This window comes from Ochotona curzoniae, unplaced genomic scaffold, assembly GCF_017591425.1.
Source record: "Ochotona curzoniae isolate NIBS_2020 unplaced genomic scaffold, NIBS_Ocur_1.0 scaffold_3835, whole genome shotgun sequence".
Taxonomy (NCBI): domain Eukaryota; kingdom Metazoa; phylum Chordata; class Mammalia; order Lagomorpha; family Ochotonidae; genus Ochotona; species Ochotona curzoniae.
In genome coordinates this window covers 1,208,427-1,223,991 of record NW_024467114.1, presented here as the reverse complement: position 1 = coordinate 1,223,991, position 15,565 = coordinate 1,208,427, and the positions used below count along the sequence as shown (strand labels likewise).

General features: G+C 52.4%; 1 protein-coding gene across 1 annotated transcript in view; it reads right to left on the bottom strand.

The window, feature by feature from the left end:
* The window catches only part of COBL (cordon-bleu WH2 repeat protein), a 110,887-nt gene that overhangs the window by 35,743 nt on the left and 59,579 nt on the right, over positions 1-15,565 (bottom strand). The window contains exons 8-9 of the mRNA XM_040964493.1: positions 14,031-14,105; positions 9,824-9,994 (exon numbers count right to left, since the gene is read on the bottom strand). Of these exons, the coding sequence (XP_040820427.1) occupies positions 9,824-9,994; positions 14,031-14,105 (246 nt within the window). The remainder of the gene's footprint in view (positions 1-9,823; positions 9,995-14,030; positions 14,106-15,565) is intronic.

The window sequence follows — 15,565 nt, the reverse complement described above, 5'->3', positions numbered from 1 at the left end:
TTATTTATTTGAGATGGACACACAGTTTTAAAAGTATCTGTTATTTCACCAGACTGATGGGCCGTGATTAATTTTCCCCTTTGTTTCAGTCACATATCAGGCTAAGTTTCTGCCTGTGATGCTGGCACCCCACGTGGGCCAACAGTTCGAGTCCGAATTGTTCCACTTCTGACTCAACTTCCTGCTAATGACTGGCCCTGGAAAGCAGTGGGGGATGGCTCAAGACCTTGGGGACCTGCACCCGTGTGGGTGGCCCACAAGACACTCCTGGCTCCCAAAGTTGGACCGGCCAAGTTCTGCTGGTTTTGGCCATTTGGGAGAGTGGACCAGTGGATAGAACACTGTCTCCCTCTCCATAACTCGTTCAAGTAAAACAGATCTAAAAAAGTAAATCCCTTTGCCCTTAGCTAAGGACTAGGGTTTGTCTTGCCTATTGAAAAGTCAAACTTCTCAAAGCACTCTTGTAGTTTTGTTTTTCACACATTTCTGTTTTTGTTCTTTTTGGACTTTTAAAGTAAATTCATTTATTATAATTCTTGAAGTGAAAAATATGTTTATTGATAGTTGGTCACTGGATTCTAAATTTGCTAGCCTGGTTTTAAGAATTATTGTCATGCAGGAGTGGCATTAGCCAGATGGGAACAGAGTAACCCCAGAGAGACCATGAACTGGCAAAAACATACAGTACAGACCCTGTCAGTGAGAAAGCTGGAAATCAGCAGGTAGTCACAGTACCCCTGCCACGCTCAAAGCCAAGAACAGCTACACTGAGATGCTACAAGAGCCAAGAACAGCTGCACTCAGATGCTACAAAACACCACTTCACCTTGCCTGTACTGCCAACTCAGATTGGCAGGACCGGACACGGGCCCCAGCAGGCCTTCAGATTGGCAGGACCGGACACGGGCCCCAGCAGGCCTTCTGTCTTGGGAGAGAAGGGGTACAGGACACTTGTCCATCTTCCTGGTTTCACAGGGGCCTTCTGAGGGCTAGACCTTTTGACTTGCCTGCTTTGCAGTGCTGATGAGGAACTCAAGTTCTTCAGGTGCTGGGCCCACTGAAAAAGGAGGGCTCAGAGGCATGTTGTGGCAGGAGAGATCTGGTAGTGCCATGGAGAGAAGGAACCTGCCCCGCAGTTTTGCCCTGTTCCAGGTCTCTTGACTAAGAGTACAGAAGGGACACTGGATTGTCTCAGGGACAGCAGAGATTAGTAGCAGAGCTAGAAAACCTACAGTACCAAAGACGGCCACAAGGTGGGGCCTGTGACAACACCCACAAATCTAGGGATGAGGCACTCCAGAGAAGCTGTGAGTCCTACAGAGATTCTAGGTGGACAGAGTGACCTCGAATGATCTGTGACAAACCACTCTAGAACGACTGCAGAAGGCGGCTTTGTTTTTAGAAGCACATATCCCAAAACATGAACAAGGTTCATGAAGAAACAGGAAGAGCCCAACAGGAAGAGTCAAATCAATTTCTAGGAACCAGTCCTCTTACGGTGGATATGCATGACCCGAGCATGGCTCACTTAAGGGGCATCTGAAGTTGTCAAACTGCAAGAATCAGAAAGCGCAGCAGTGGCTACTGGCACCGGGGTGGGAGGAGGGAGTGATTGATGAGAGGGTGTGTTACTCAAGATGAAAACACGCTAGAGCTGCTTTATGAAAAGTACATGCAGTTAGTACTGCTGCACAGTTAAAAACGGCTAAGACTGCAGTCACTGACTTCTTAGCAGAATAATAAAAGGAATCCTTGTCATGCAGTTGAACGACTGAGACTCCAGTAGACACTTGTCACAGCTTTCAGTTTTTTCTGTTAACAGTAACTTGTTCCTTTGGCCCATGGTGCCAACTTGTAAGGCATTTCTGAGATGGGAGTGGGTATGGAAGTGTACCTAAGAAACTCAGGAACCCAGGTTGGCCCTGCACCTATCCAGTGGAACATCTCAGGTAACAGGATGCTTGGCCTTGTCACCACCTGCACCATGATGGCCCTGCCTCTGATCCTGTGCTGCTGCTGCTGCTAACACAGTCCTGCTCTGGAACCTGCACTTCTGCCTTCAGCATTGATACCCACCCATCAGTGAACTGCAGAGGTGAAAATGCTGTGGACTTGCCCATCTGAACTTCTTCCTAGTGTCCATTTCTCAGCCTCTTAACTACAGTGTGAAACTGTCCTCCCACGTATCTACAAGCATTTCCTGATCCTATGGAAGAAGTCACAGGGGCTCCAACGAAGCACATGGCTGCTGCCCTGCGGCTGTCCACTTTGCAATGCATGAAAGAATATACAGCTCTTCCACAGTCTTGTAGTCTGGAAACACTGCCAGAGCAGAGCAGCATCTTGAGACTTGTCTGCAGACTCTGCCATCTTTCACTAACGCATGTCTACACCACAGCATCCCTGCTCAGACTCTTGTTTTGCATCTGCACAAGGTCGAGACGATCAGAGGATGGGGCAGAAAGCATTTCCAGTTCACACACTTTGGAAAAAGTTGTGCTTGTTGAAATGGAGCTCTGGCTTGCTCCTTGGTACAAGATTTGGAGAAGCATTAAAGTTGGGGAGCCACTGCCACTTTGGCTACCAGTATTTTCCCCCTAGTTAACCAATGCCCATGCAACATTTACTGAACATCATGTGGTTTTCAGCCATCATACTAATAAATGAATTAAGATGACTGGCTGTACAGGTTCTTGGTTAGGTCTGAGTCCAGCCAATACAGACTAGATCTAATGAGAGAAGCTTTTTCTGAAACTTCTGTTACTCTCAGGTGCCTAAGCAAAAATCTTCCAAGAGATGTAGTTACAAGAAAGCATCATTACAATGGGCAGCAGCAAAATTCATGAACCATGGACCAAGGCAGCTAACCCTGTGTCATGAACCATGGACCAAGGCAGCTAACCCTGTGTCATGAACCATGGACCAAGGCGGCTAACCCTGTGTCATGAACCATGGACCAAGGCGGCTGACCCTGTGTCATGAACCATGGACCAAGGCGGCTGACCCTGTGTCATGTGCCATGGACCAAGGCGGCTGACCCTGTGTCATGTGCCATGGACCAAGGCGGCTGACCCTGTGTCATGAGCCATGGACCAAGGCGGCTGACCCTGTGTCATGAACCATGGACCAAGGCGGCTGACCCTGTGTCATGAACCATGGACCAAGGCGGCTGACCCTGTGTCATGAGCCATGGACCAAGGCGGCTGACCCTGTGTCATGTGCCATGGACCAAGGCGGCTGACCCTGTGTCATGAGCCATGGACCAAGGCGGCTGACCCTGTGTCATGAACCATGGACCAAGGCGGCTGACCCTGTGTCATGAACCATGGACCAAGGCGGCTGACCCTGTGTCATGAACCATGGACCAAGGCGGCTGACCCTGTGTCATGAACCATGGACCAAGGCGGCTGACCCTGTGTCATGAACCATGGACCAAGGCGGCTGACCCTGTGTCATGAACCATGGACCAAGGCGGCTGACCCTGTGTCATGAACCATGGACCAAGGCGGCTAATCCTATGTCATATGACTTCCCTCCTTCCACTTCAAAGGAGGCAACTTTACCTTGAGGAAACAGTATGGAAGGTCACTTCCCAGACCATGTGACCAGTAAGTAGAAGTGAAATTCAGTGGAATTTAACTTTGGTTTGATTCTTAAGTCCATGCTTTTCAGTCCTGTCCCTGCTGTTTTCCCTTCCCCACTGGAGGGCAACAAGTCCAGCAGAAATCACTTCGGAGTTCCAAGTGAAAATGTTAGGGAAATTGTAAATGACCAAAGCCATGATTTGACCAGTTGTAAATGACCAAAGCTGGGGTACCACCTCCTGGCCCCCTTAGAAACCACTGTGTGTTCAAAACATTGCTGAGGAAACAGCGTTCCCCACGAGGCTGAACTCCATGAATTTCTCAGCATTGCACACCCTGGTGGTTCCTGAGCCTGCTTTTAACCCCCTTTCCTTCCTGGAACCAGGAACCATGGTGCCCTCTTCTTGGCGTGGAAATTCCTGTGTTGACGTTTCTATCAAACCACCACTTTCTCTGTCCAGGAAGTTCCATAACCCATGGAACATCAGGGATTCTGCCTGGCTGTTCCATTCTCACACATGCCGCATCAGGATTCCTTTCTCTAACAAAATACCCAGAAATATGTGGAGGCTTAGAGTGCTTTTGCATTTTAATACAGGGAAACATTTTTCTTTTTAAAAGTTAACACTGATACCGTTTAAAAAAATGTTGCCTTCCACTGGTATCAATGCACCTTAGGCAAAGCCCTCGTATCCCGACACTGAGGAGGCTTGAGATCCAGGAATGCTCTCATACACGGGCAAGGTGCCAGCAATCCATCATCACACGGGGGCTAACCAAGAGTGTCCTGCAGGATTAGGAGTTCTCTGCATGAAGTAGGACCAGGAGGTGTGTCCTGTGCATGGGGTGGGATGATGCGGTACATTCTGCAGGTGGAGTTCTTACTGTGTGTGCTGCTGGGCTCTCCCTCTCACATGGCTCTAGTTCTGGACCTCACCTCTCCTCCTTGTGCTTTCTGTCTCTGTGTAAGTTAAACTTCATGGTGCCTATTTGTGTCTGGCTCACTACAGTTAGTGTGGTACCCTCAAGGTTTATCCACCTGGCTGCTTGGTCATAACTTTCTCCTAAAGGCTGACAGTAACCGGCTGTGTAGACACATACTTCACCCTTTTCTTTGCCATTCATCCAGGGAAGGACCTGTGGGGTGCTCTGGCTGCTGTGAACACACTATCAACACAACAACCTCTTTGAGCTCCTACCTTTTTTTTTAAGACTTACTTATTTTTATTTGGAAGTCAGATTTACAGAGAGAACTAGAGACAGAAAGATCTGCTGGTTCACTCCCCAAGTGGATGTCATGGCCAGAGCTGATCCAATCTGAAGCCAGGATCCAGGAGCTTCTGAGTTTCCTACATGGGTGCAGGATCCCAAGATTTTGGGCCATACTCTACTGCTTTCCTAGGCCACAAGCAGGAAACTGGATGGGAAGTGGAGCAGGCAGGACACGAACCACTGCCTACATGAGATCCTGGTACATGCAAGGTGAGGATTTAGCCACTAGACTATTGTGCTGGGTCCAGAGCCCCTGCTTTTGACAGTACATTTCCAAAGGTGGGACTGCTGGATCACCGCAAGATAAAATGTCCCCACTTGCTCTGGAACTGTCACAGTGTTGTCCAGTGACTGGTAGACTTTGCACTCTCGTCAGAGGCACACAGGTCTTTCCTTTCCATCCTTGCCAACATTCCTTCTATTCCCACTGACGGCTTGAGGGTAGTCCCTTTGGATCTCACCAGCATTTCCCTCATCATAAGGAGTGATGAGCATCCTTCCATGTGCCTGTTGGCCCCTTGTTTATCTTCTTTGTAGAAATGTTTATCCAAGTCTTTCATCTGGCTTTTTGGTGACCCCCCCTCCACTGGGGTCACCGAAACACAATGAGGTACCCCTCTCCAAATCCATATTTGATGGCCAAAGCTGAGTACTTCCTGCAATGTCCCAGCTTACCAGACTAGGAAATGGAATTGCAGGGAGTGGAACATTCTATGAATTTCTAAACACATGACCACACTAACTCTATAGAAGACACAAAATACCCGACCCTATTCCGATTCTACAAGGACACATCAACGTGATGTCACTTTCGGATGGCACAGACCGAGAGGCCACAGTGATGGCATTGTTCCTTGTGCCTCCACACACAATTCACTGATACCACAGTGACGACATCATTTCCTGTGTGTCCACTCACTGCCCTGAAATACCAGTGATGGCCTCACTCCCTGTCTTCACACAATGCACTAGATACCAATGATGACATCACTGCCTTTGTGTTCATTCACAATGCACTGAGATATCACAGTGATGACGTCATTTCCTGTGTCGTCATACAATGCACTGGATTCCACAGTGGTGACATCATGCCTTCAGCCTCCTATAGGCTAGATAATGAAAGGCAGAGTCCTTTAGACTCCTTTTGTATCATCCCAACTGGGGTCATAACAGGTCCATTCTCACTCGATGACATCATTAGTGTTACTTCAGTCCCACAATATCAACATGAGGCCATTTTGGAAAGTTCTGGTCAGTTTAGAACCTTAACTATTATACATTATCACAGGCCTGGTGTGATGGTTCAGTGGCTAAATCCTCATCTTGAAAGTGCTGGAGTCTTCCTTGTGTCCTGGGAAAGTAGCGGAGGATGGCCCAAAACCTTGGGACCCTGTGCCTGTGGAATGCATAAAATCTGTTCTCTTCATAGTAATAAGCCTCAGAAAGCATCTATTTCAATATTGCAGGAAAAAGGAAAGTCTGAGTAACTTTAAAGTATTTTTGGAGCCACTTTCAAATCATAATCAATACAGACACACCACCAGGTACATTACAACCACAGCAAAAGACGAGTTGTGTCACTGCTCCATTTAGGGGAAACATGGTAACCTGCACAAGTCACTTATTTTTAATTTGCTGGTAGAGACAAGGGGTGGGCACTGCTCTGAAGCACATGGGTGCTGGATGCATGCAGGTGTTAGCAAAGGCTTGTGACGTTGCTCAGCCCTCCCAGGTGAATCCGGACTCTGACAGGGCCCCCCACTCCTCTTTGTTCCCTGTGACTGTGTGGTGTGCACTAGTGCGCCACCCACTAAAACAGTAGAGGATGCAGGGCTATTAGAGTGAGCCTGTGCAGGGCCGGGCCAGGTGTGCTTCCTGCGCAGTGTGGTGTTAATAGCCAGATAATATTTAGGGTCTACTCTTGCTCTGCCACTTGGCTCATGTAGGACCCTTGCCAGGCCCTCGGAGTCTCACCTCCCTCCCTCAGCCCTCACTGCTCACTCTGAAACCTAAGAAAGGACATGAGGCACAGAAGGTGGTCTTACCACGTTAACTGCCCAGCCAGGCTCCTTATCCAGGAAAGCTGAGCCAGAGCCCACTCTCTGCCACTCTGACAAGTACCCATCTGTGTGGATGGAGCAGGAGGCCTGAGGGCCAGGGAGTGAGCAGAGGTTAGCCCACCAGGGCACCTTAACACTTAACACACTTAACTGACTCCCCTCCCCGGATCCCCTATGGGAGAACCATGATTAAGGGAGAAGGCTTGGACACCAAGTGAGCTCCAGCCAGAATCTGGTGAGTGAGGCCAGCAGAGGGCAGAGATGGAAGAATGGGAGTCTAGGACCGAGGTTCCTTTGTCTGCCCCACTCCTCCTCATCCATCCCCAGGGGAGCACAGCCTAGCTCCCAGACAGCAAGGAGCTGTTGGGGTGTCTGCACACAAGCTCAGGCCGGCTAGTTCTGGGGAATCTGTCCAGCCATCTCTCAGCACTCATGGGGGAAGTGGTCCCTGGAGACCATCCTGATACCTAAAGCCACTGGACAGGCTAGAGCTCATATAGAATGAATCGCCATGCACTGTGCCCATAGCACATAGCCCAGGGGTCTGCCCATGTATGGTACCATGGCCACTGCTCTGCAGATCTGCTCCATGTGAGCAGGGAACTTCCACAAGTACCTGGGAATCATGGGTCTCAAAGTGGGGGTCTGCAGGCAGTGGCTGAGGCACCACAGCTGGGGATACGCTGGAGCAGGAGAGTGCCCAGCCAAGTGAGAGAACTGAGGGCTCAGCAAGGAGACTTTCATGTGCTCATGGGTCACCCCCGTCTGCTGCTCCAGGGCTGTGCCCAATCCCTGTGTCTGCCCAAGCCAGGATCACCCAGGGCACCTTCACACACTCCACCTGCTTCATCCCTGCCAGGGAAATTCTAGAAAATGCTTCTAGAAGTCGCAAATCCAAAAGCAGGAATCAAGTCCGGAGCTTGCGATTGGGTAGCAAATGCTAACAGAGGAATTCTATCTTTCAAATCAAGCTTAAGGCGTGCTGGAAGACAGCTCTAACTGCCACTGATTCAGAGGCAAGTCAGCACACTGTCCTCCCACCCCAGACATGGGCCGCATCCCTGCTCAGGACCCCTACGTAAACTTTCCCACAAACCCTCTTGGCACGGAAGGAAGTGATGCTCTTCCCCAGCGACGTAACAGTCCAGCTTGGGATTTCTTTCCCAGAAATGTGTAAATAACAAAATAATCTCTCATTCAGAAAAAGACATGCTCCCAGAATACAGGTGCTTCTAACCACACCCCTCCAGCATGTTCCCCAGGGGAAGCCTCATGCCCAGTGGATTCCAGTTAGACACTGCCCCAAGGGACTCCTGACCCAGTGCAGGGAGAATCCCTAGTTCTCCAGAGTCCCACTGCTCTCCTACGGTGCCTTCCCCCTCTTTAGCTAAACACATGCAAAACAAACCAAAACAGCACAACTTCTCTGGAAGGAGGAAAGTTACCAAAGGCTGACAAGGTTCAGCATGTGCATTTCTGTGGCACTAAGAAAGTGCAACTTCTACTAACTAAACAAAAAAAGCTTGTATAATATTGGCCCCGAAACTCATGCTCTTCATTGATAAAGGAATAGCAGCTGATCAGATGTTGAAAAGATACCCTCATGTCCTGCTGCTGAACACACCATGTCCTGTGGCGAGAGCAGCATGAAGGAGGAGATGGAATTTAAACCCCAGCACCTGGCAGGATGCACAGGGCAGCATGGTGTGGGGATACCCTCGTGTTCTGCCTGTGACAGCAGCCTGCAGCACCAAGTGGACAGGACAGCCAGGAGGAGCCAGAATTTAAACCCCAGCACCTGGCAGGATTCACAGGGCAGCATGGTGTGGGGACACCCTTGTGTTCTGCCTGTGACAGCAGCCTGCAGCACCAGGTGGACAGGACAGCCAGGAGGAGCCAGAATTTAAACCCCAGCACCTGGCAGGATTCACAGGGCAGCATGGTGTGGGGACACCCTCGTGTTCTGCCTGTGACAGCAGCCTGCAGCACCAGGTGGACAGGACAGCCAGGAGGAGCCAGAATTTAAACCCCAGCACCTGGCAGGATTCACAGGGCAGCATGGTGTGGGGACACCCTCGTGTTCTGCCTGCGACAGCAGCCTGCAGCACCAGGTGGACAGGACAGCCAGGAGGAGCCAGAATTTAAACCCCAGCACCTGGCAGGATTCACAGGGCAGCATGGTGTGAGAGCCATGTGCACCCAAAACCACACTCGCGAGGGCATGAGATGGGCCAGTGTCATCCAGACTCCCAGGCAACTCCAACTGAGGAAAAGCCATCTAAAATGCTCAAGAGGTACTTTCTTCTAGAACATGCCACACTTCCGGCTTTTCAGACAGATTTCCAATGGCATGCTATGAAAACTGTGGACAGGAGCTGGCGGCTTCTGAGAAGCCACTGGAGGGACAAGAGGAACAGCAACTGGGCTTGCAAAGGGAGAAAGACACACCAACAGACAGTGGCTGGCCCCGGTCCCCAGGCGCTGGTCCTGCCAGATGTTACCCAGGTGAGGCTGCATCATGAGCTAGGCTGGACAAAGAGGTCTCATGGTGTTGCTGCCTGCTTTTGGGCACAGGGTCCATGCTCAGAGGGACACCTCAGACTGCAAGTGGCAACAAATGTTACTTCCTAGATACCTACATGAGCCACAGCACTCCTATTCTCATTTCACAGGAGCACCCTGCCCATGCGCAAGTGTGTCCCTAGACAAAGACCTCAAGCTTGTGCTGCCACAGCAAGCGGCAAGCACAGGTCAGCAAGGACTAGTAACCGCAGCAGCTCCCACCTGCAGTATGCGCAGGAATGCAGTGCTACTCCTCTCATGTTCGCCCCACACCTGCAGGCCTGTGTTTGCAGGGATGCCTCTGGGCTCAATGGGGCCATCTCAAAGTCGCCAATGCATGCTTACCTTTTCTGACACTTTGTCCTGTGCAGGTGGTCTGGCGCTCGGAGGGGGTGGGGCCCGGCGCTTCTTCTCCGATCTCAGGGACACTCCTGAGACATTGCCCAGAGAGAGGGACGGACCTAGCGTCATGGAACGGGAGGACATGGATGGGGAGTTGGGTGTTGTCAAGCAGCCCTGCTGGGAGAGAAAAGGAGAAAGCCCCTGAGTGTGAGATGACCACATCTGCCACACTGCCAATCACACGGACTCAGCAAAGGACGGGGCATGAGAGATAGCTTCTTTGTTTTCTAGGCTCTGATGTCTAGAAACGTGGTGGTGTGGCAGCAACAACACCTGGGCAGCCCTGGCTCATAGCATTAGTGCCCCTAGCACCAAGTCCTCTAACAGGGCAGGGAGCAGGTTGGGGGACACACTGTGCTGCTGAGCTCTGCTCAATAGAAAACCTGTTAACACAGAGTGCTCAGAGACCAAGTGCTGATTTCCCAAGAAAACCAGAATGGTGGCCACCCCTGCCCCTGGAGGCCCTGGCCTGACCGCCACATGTGAACAACACCGGGACAGCCCATACACCCTGGAGATGCAGCTGTGCTGACCCCTGGCTTGGCGACTCAGAAGCCACATGGTCTCATCAAGTTCTGCCTTCATTCACATCCCACACAAGTGGGGGTGAACACGCATGCCTGTCCACATGTGGTGGGTGCCATGACCAACACACATGTGCTGCTGGACATGTTGCCTGCACATCTGCCTGTGAACTCCACAGACATCCAGACACCCACGGCTATCCCCTGGCTTGTGGCAGCTCCACATTTGTGGGAAGGGACAGGTACAGAAAGAGGGTTTTATATAATGGCCGAGGGCCAGGTTTACTCCAATGATTGCTTCTCCCCACCTCAGCTGAATGGGCAGGCAACTATGAGATTTGGAACACCCAGTGTTACTTGTTCTAAGATATGAATTCTAGTATGTCCTTCCTGGTATTCTATCTTTCCTTTGTCTTGTATTTAAATGTGAAAATCAAAGACTGGGGGATGAAAACCTGAGGGCAGCAGGGGGTTGTAGACTGCTGGTGGTGGGGTTTTCCAGTTGTGCCCCCCCAGAGTTCTGCTGGATGCGTGGGGCCTTTCCGAGCAGAGGTAACTCAGTGTGGGGTGGACACTCAGACTGCCATCCTGTGACAAACCGGCTGCCACTGCATAGTGGCCATGCATCTGTGACATGCTATGCCCTTGCCAGCACACATGGAGGGTTCCCCCAGGCGCAGGGAGCCTGGCACGCCAGCTGCAGAGGCTGCCATACAAGTGCTGTATCAGTCACTCCCCAGTCCTTGAGTGCAGAGCCTTTGCTCTCATCGCTGAGCAAATGTGCAGCGCACACAGCTCCCTCAGGTATCCAACCCTGCCCTGAGTCCATCCCCATCACGGCTGGGAGGATGAGTGGGACAGACTCAATTGCCTAGCAACGCTGGACCCAGTGGCTGGAGTACAAGAGGCGCAGCCCCAGGGGTGGAGCTTCGCTGGGCAGCTGCTCATGCAAGGAGCCCCACTGGAGGAAAGAAACCCCAGCTTCCTGCTCAGACTCAAGCACAGGCTAGACGCAGACCCTGGGACCATCCACTCTGCTCTATTTCCTCAATCCTGGTGTCTGCTGATGGGGAATGTACACCACACCTGTGGTCTCACATAATACCTGCACATACAAGTTGCCACACATGCACATGTGCTTACGTCTGTACATGTGCAGACACATACATGCACTCACATCCCTTGCAGTTGCTGGGGAACTGTACCCTCTATCACTTGGCACGTGCCCCACACCACCCCAGTTCTAAGTGTGCCCGTACTCACCCTGACCTGACAGAGCCCCCAGGTCCCCTTGCCAAAGCCCTTGCACACACAGGCTGCCTGTCCGAGTGGCCACTCCAGGACACTTGCCCTCTGCTCTTGAATGCCCAGGGCGCTTCACAAGGCTCTGAGCAGAAAACACATTTAAAACACCTGCGCCTTCCTGCTCCACATCTGGTCCAGGTGTGTATTCTGCAACCCCTTGTCCCCACAAACACCCTGGCATGGTGGCTGAGCGTGGCTGGGTATGGACTTGAGGGCCACACCTCCTAATCTTACCACGCCAGCATTGCAAGGATGCTAGCGTCGTCAGCATGGAGGAGGCCGTCTGGCCGGGGTGCCCAGCTCTACACGGGGGAAGGCTGGGTGATGGCAAGATGAACGCACACAGCAGATGATGGAGGCTCAGTGTGTGTCCACCCAAGACACCCCAGGTGTCTTGCAGCTTTGGAAGTGTGTCCAGGTTATTCACTGCATGTCTCTTAGGATAACCAACATTGCTGGGGAAGCTGGGACGTAGGTCTTCAGCTTAATGTATGAACTTCAGGGTAATGATCATTTGTCCTTCTTGAGGTTACAACTGATTGGATTGGGGGCCTGGCGGCGCAGCCTAGCGGCCAAAGTCCTCGCCTTGAACACGCCGGGATCCCATATGGGCGCCAGTTCTAATCCCGGCAGCTCCACTTCCCATCCAGCTCCCTGCTTGTGGCCTGGGAAAACAGTCGAGGACGGCCCAAAGCCTTGGGACCCTGCACCCGTGTGGGAGATCCGGAAGAAGTTCCTGGATCCTGGCTTTGGATCGACATGGCATTGCCATTGCGCTCACGTGGGGAGTGAATCATCGGACGAAAGATCTTCCTCTCTGTATATCTGACTTTCCAATAAATAAATAATCTTTTAAAAAAACAATTGATTGGATTGCCACATGGACTTGTGATTTGTTAATTCTAATGCGTCCTGTTATCACATGTCCGGCATGATCTCACTCATACTTTGCAACATGCTCACTCCACCCTCAAAACTTCCTGTATGCCATGTCCTTCACAATTTTAATCACACTTTCTAAAACTTGAAAAGCAATCTCTACAAAAGTGATCTGTAACAGCAAAGGGCTCTCGGTCCCAGGCACCAGCTCAGCCCTGCACCTAGCAAAGGGCTCTCGGTGCCAGGCACCGGCTCAGCCCTGCACCTAGCAAAGGGCTCTCGGTCCCAGGAACAGGCTCAGCCCTGCACCTAGCAAAGGGCTCTCGGTGCCAGGCACCGGCTCAGCCCTGCACCTAGGGGCCGGTTCTGCTTTGGGAACATCCCTGAAAGAGAATTTGAGCTTTTCCAAACCAGAATGGTCCAGTCTCTTCTGAATCTTAGGTGCTTGTGATAACACTGCCACCCCTTGGCAGCACTAGGGAAGGCCATGTGACTGCCAACGTGGCCAACTGCTGGCTCCAGGGTGGCGAAAGGGACCCGAGGTCCCTTCCAATGAGGTTTCCTTGACCACCTCCAGAAGCGCTGTTTCCTGGTGGGCTTCCCTGGACATTCCTGTGCTCCTGAATGCTGGACCTGATGCTGAGGTGGCCTCCCAGGGCAGGAGAACCAGGGCCCCTCACGGAGGTCCACCAGCTTCAGCAGAGCTCTCGCTATGGCAACCACTCCAAACAGACAGGGGCTCTGAGGAGAGCATCTTTTGTCGCCACGGCAACAGGGTACACCAGCAGCAGCTCCAGCTCATCTCTGCACAGAAGCAGCGGCTCTTTTGTGAAATCCTTCCTCCACAGCACGGGCCTGCTGCAGTGCAGGCTGGCGAGCTGTGAGGGGATGGGCAAAGGCTGAAGTCCAGAAGCCAGCTTGCTGGGAGCGCCTGCGGACACAGGTCACCACGGCCATGTCCCTCAGCAGATGGCTTTTAAAACACAGCTCTGTTCTCCAGGTCATCCCATGACGCCACCTTTTCGGTGGAAGATAAGCAAGAACGTGTGCATGTCGGCCAGCACAGCTCCCCACATGATGCTCCCCTCCCCGACGCGGCATGGCCAATGCACAGTGGAGAAGGGGGCAGTCCCCACTGTCCCAGCCACTGTCCCAGCCACTGTCCCAGCCAGCCCTGCCCCCAGCCCCCTACGCTTCCCTATCACTGGGGCCTGGAAGAAACAGCATGCAGGAGCAGCAGCTGAGAGGCAGGCAGGCCTCACCCAGGGCGGAGGGAGCCAGGAAACCCCGGTGTGCTCTCTGTGGGGCCTCCGTCCACGTGGCAGTCTGGGAACCAGCAAGGACGCCTTGTGTGCACAGCGAGCTCCCCATGCCACTCTGTGGACAGTGGCATCTGGCGGCAAGACGCCTGCCTGTTGGCACAAGTGGCTGCTGGTACTCACGTTCAGGCCTTGTCCCGTGGCCGGCTGCGAGGCGTCCTCATCACTCTGTGCACCTGAAGGTCCGAGCTGCTCAGCCTGCAACAAAGCACACAGGCGCCCGTCACCTCTGCTGTCAGTGACTTCACGAAGGAGGGAAGCCTCCTCAGCAGCAGGACCTGGCCAGCCCGGCAGCTGGGAGCGGCTCCGAAACAGCCTGAGCCCAGGAGTTCCCAGGTTGGGATGCCAGCAACAGTCACATCTGGGCACTGGAGCGTGCTTTCTTCTTTCCCGAAGTAGCTTAGAGCACACACACAGTTTGTGAACAGCCATGGGGCGTGGGCCTTAGCTCAGCCAACGGGTGAGCTGACTGCCTCGTGAAGCCGCAGGTCAGCCACACAGACTCGTGGAAGAGGAAGCACACCGCCATCTGCAGGTCAGTGCTGGAACTTCCCAGCCACACAGGTGAGCCTCTGGAGCTTTGTGAGCATGGCAGCCAAAGGGGGGACTGTATTAGTGTAACGGCCTGAACGTGGCATGTAAGAGCTTCAGAAGGAAGGGCTCTGCCCTCATTTACTTCAGCCCTGTTGGAGTCGGCGCTGTGGCACAGTGCATTAAACACTATCTGCAAGACCCAGCCCCTTGGCGGTGCACTTCGGAGCTGCAGAGGATGGTCCGAGTGCTTGGGTCCCTGCACGCACTTGGGAACCCCGATGAGGCTCCTGGCTCTTGTTTTCAGCCCAGCCCAGCCCTGGTGGATGCAGCCATTTGGGAGTGAGCCAGAGAATGGAAGAGCTCTCTTTCCCTCTCTCTGTAACTCTTTCAAATAAATAGTCTTAAATAACTAACTACATACCTGAAGAGATTAAAACACACATATGCAGACACAGCTCTGTGCAATGCACTAGAGTTGTGTAACTGTTAGGTGCAGTGACAACTCTCCCTGCTCAGTTGCTCAGACACGTCTTTAGATGGTCAGCCGGCTCTAAAGCACGTAAGAAACCATCTGAAGAGTCCTTCATCCCAAAGTCTTACTGACAGAGATGGAAGCCCACGCTAATCCATCATGGCGCTGTGCAGACAACTAACAGCAGGGACTTTGCAGAGCCACCCTGGGCACAACACTACCAGCTCAGCGCTGCTCTACCATGCTCTCTGATCAGCGAGATGGAGTTGGGAGAGTTACACTTCCCAGGAGGTGAGCACAGCAGATCAAGCTGCAAAACTGGGAAGGAAGAAGCAGAGAAACCAAAAGGCAGCCAACAGTCAGTGGCAGTCAAGATGGGGCAGGGGTGTCCACTAGTGGTCAGTGGGGTGACAGGGGCAGGGGCGTTCATCAGAGGTCAGTGGGGTGAGAGGGGACAGGGGTGTCCACTAGTGGTCAGCAGGGTGACAGGGGGAGGGGTGCTCACCAGCAATTAGTGGGTGAGGGGGAGGGGCATTCAGAGCAAAGTGAAAAACATGAGTATGACAGTGGCAGAAGTGTCTGAAATGTAAGGCAGCCCTACCAGACTGGCCCCGAGGGGTCAGTGTGGCACCACAGCAGGCTGATCCTCCTC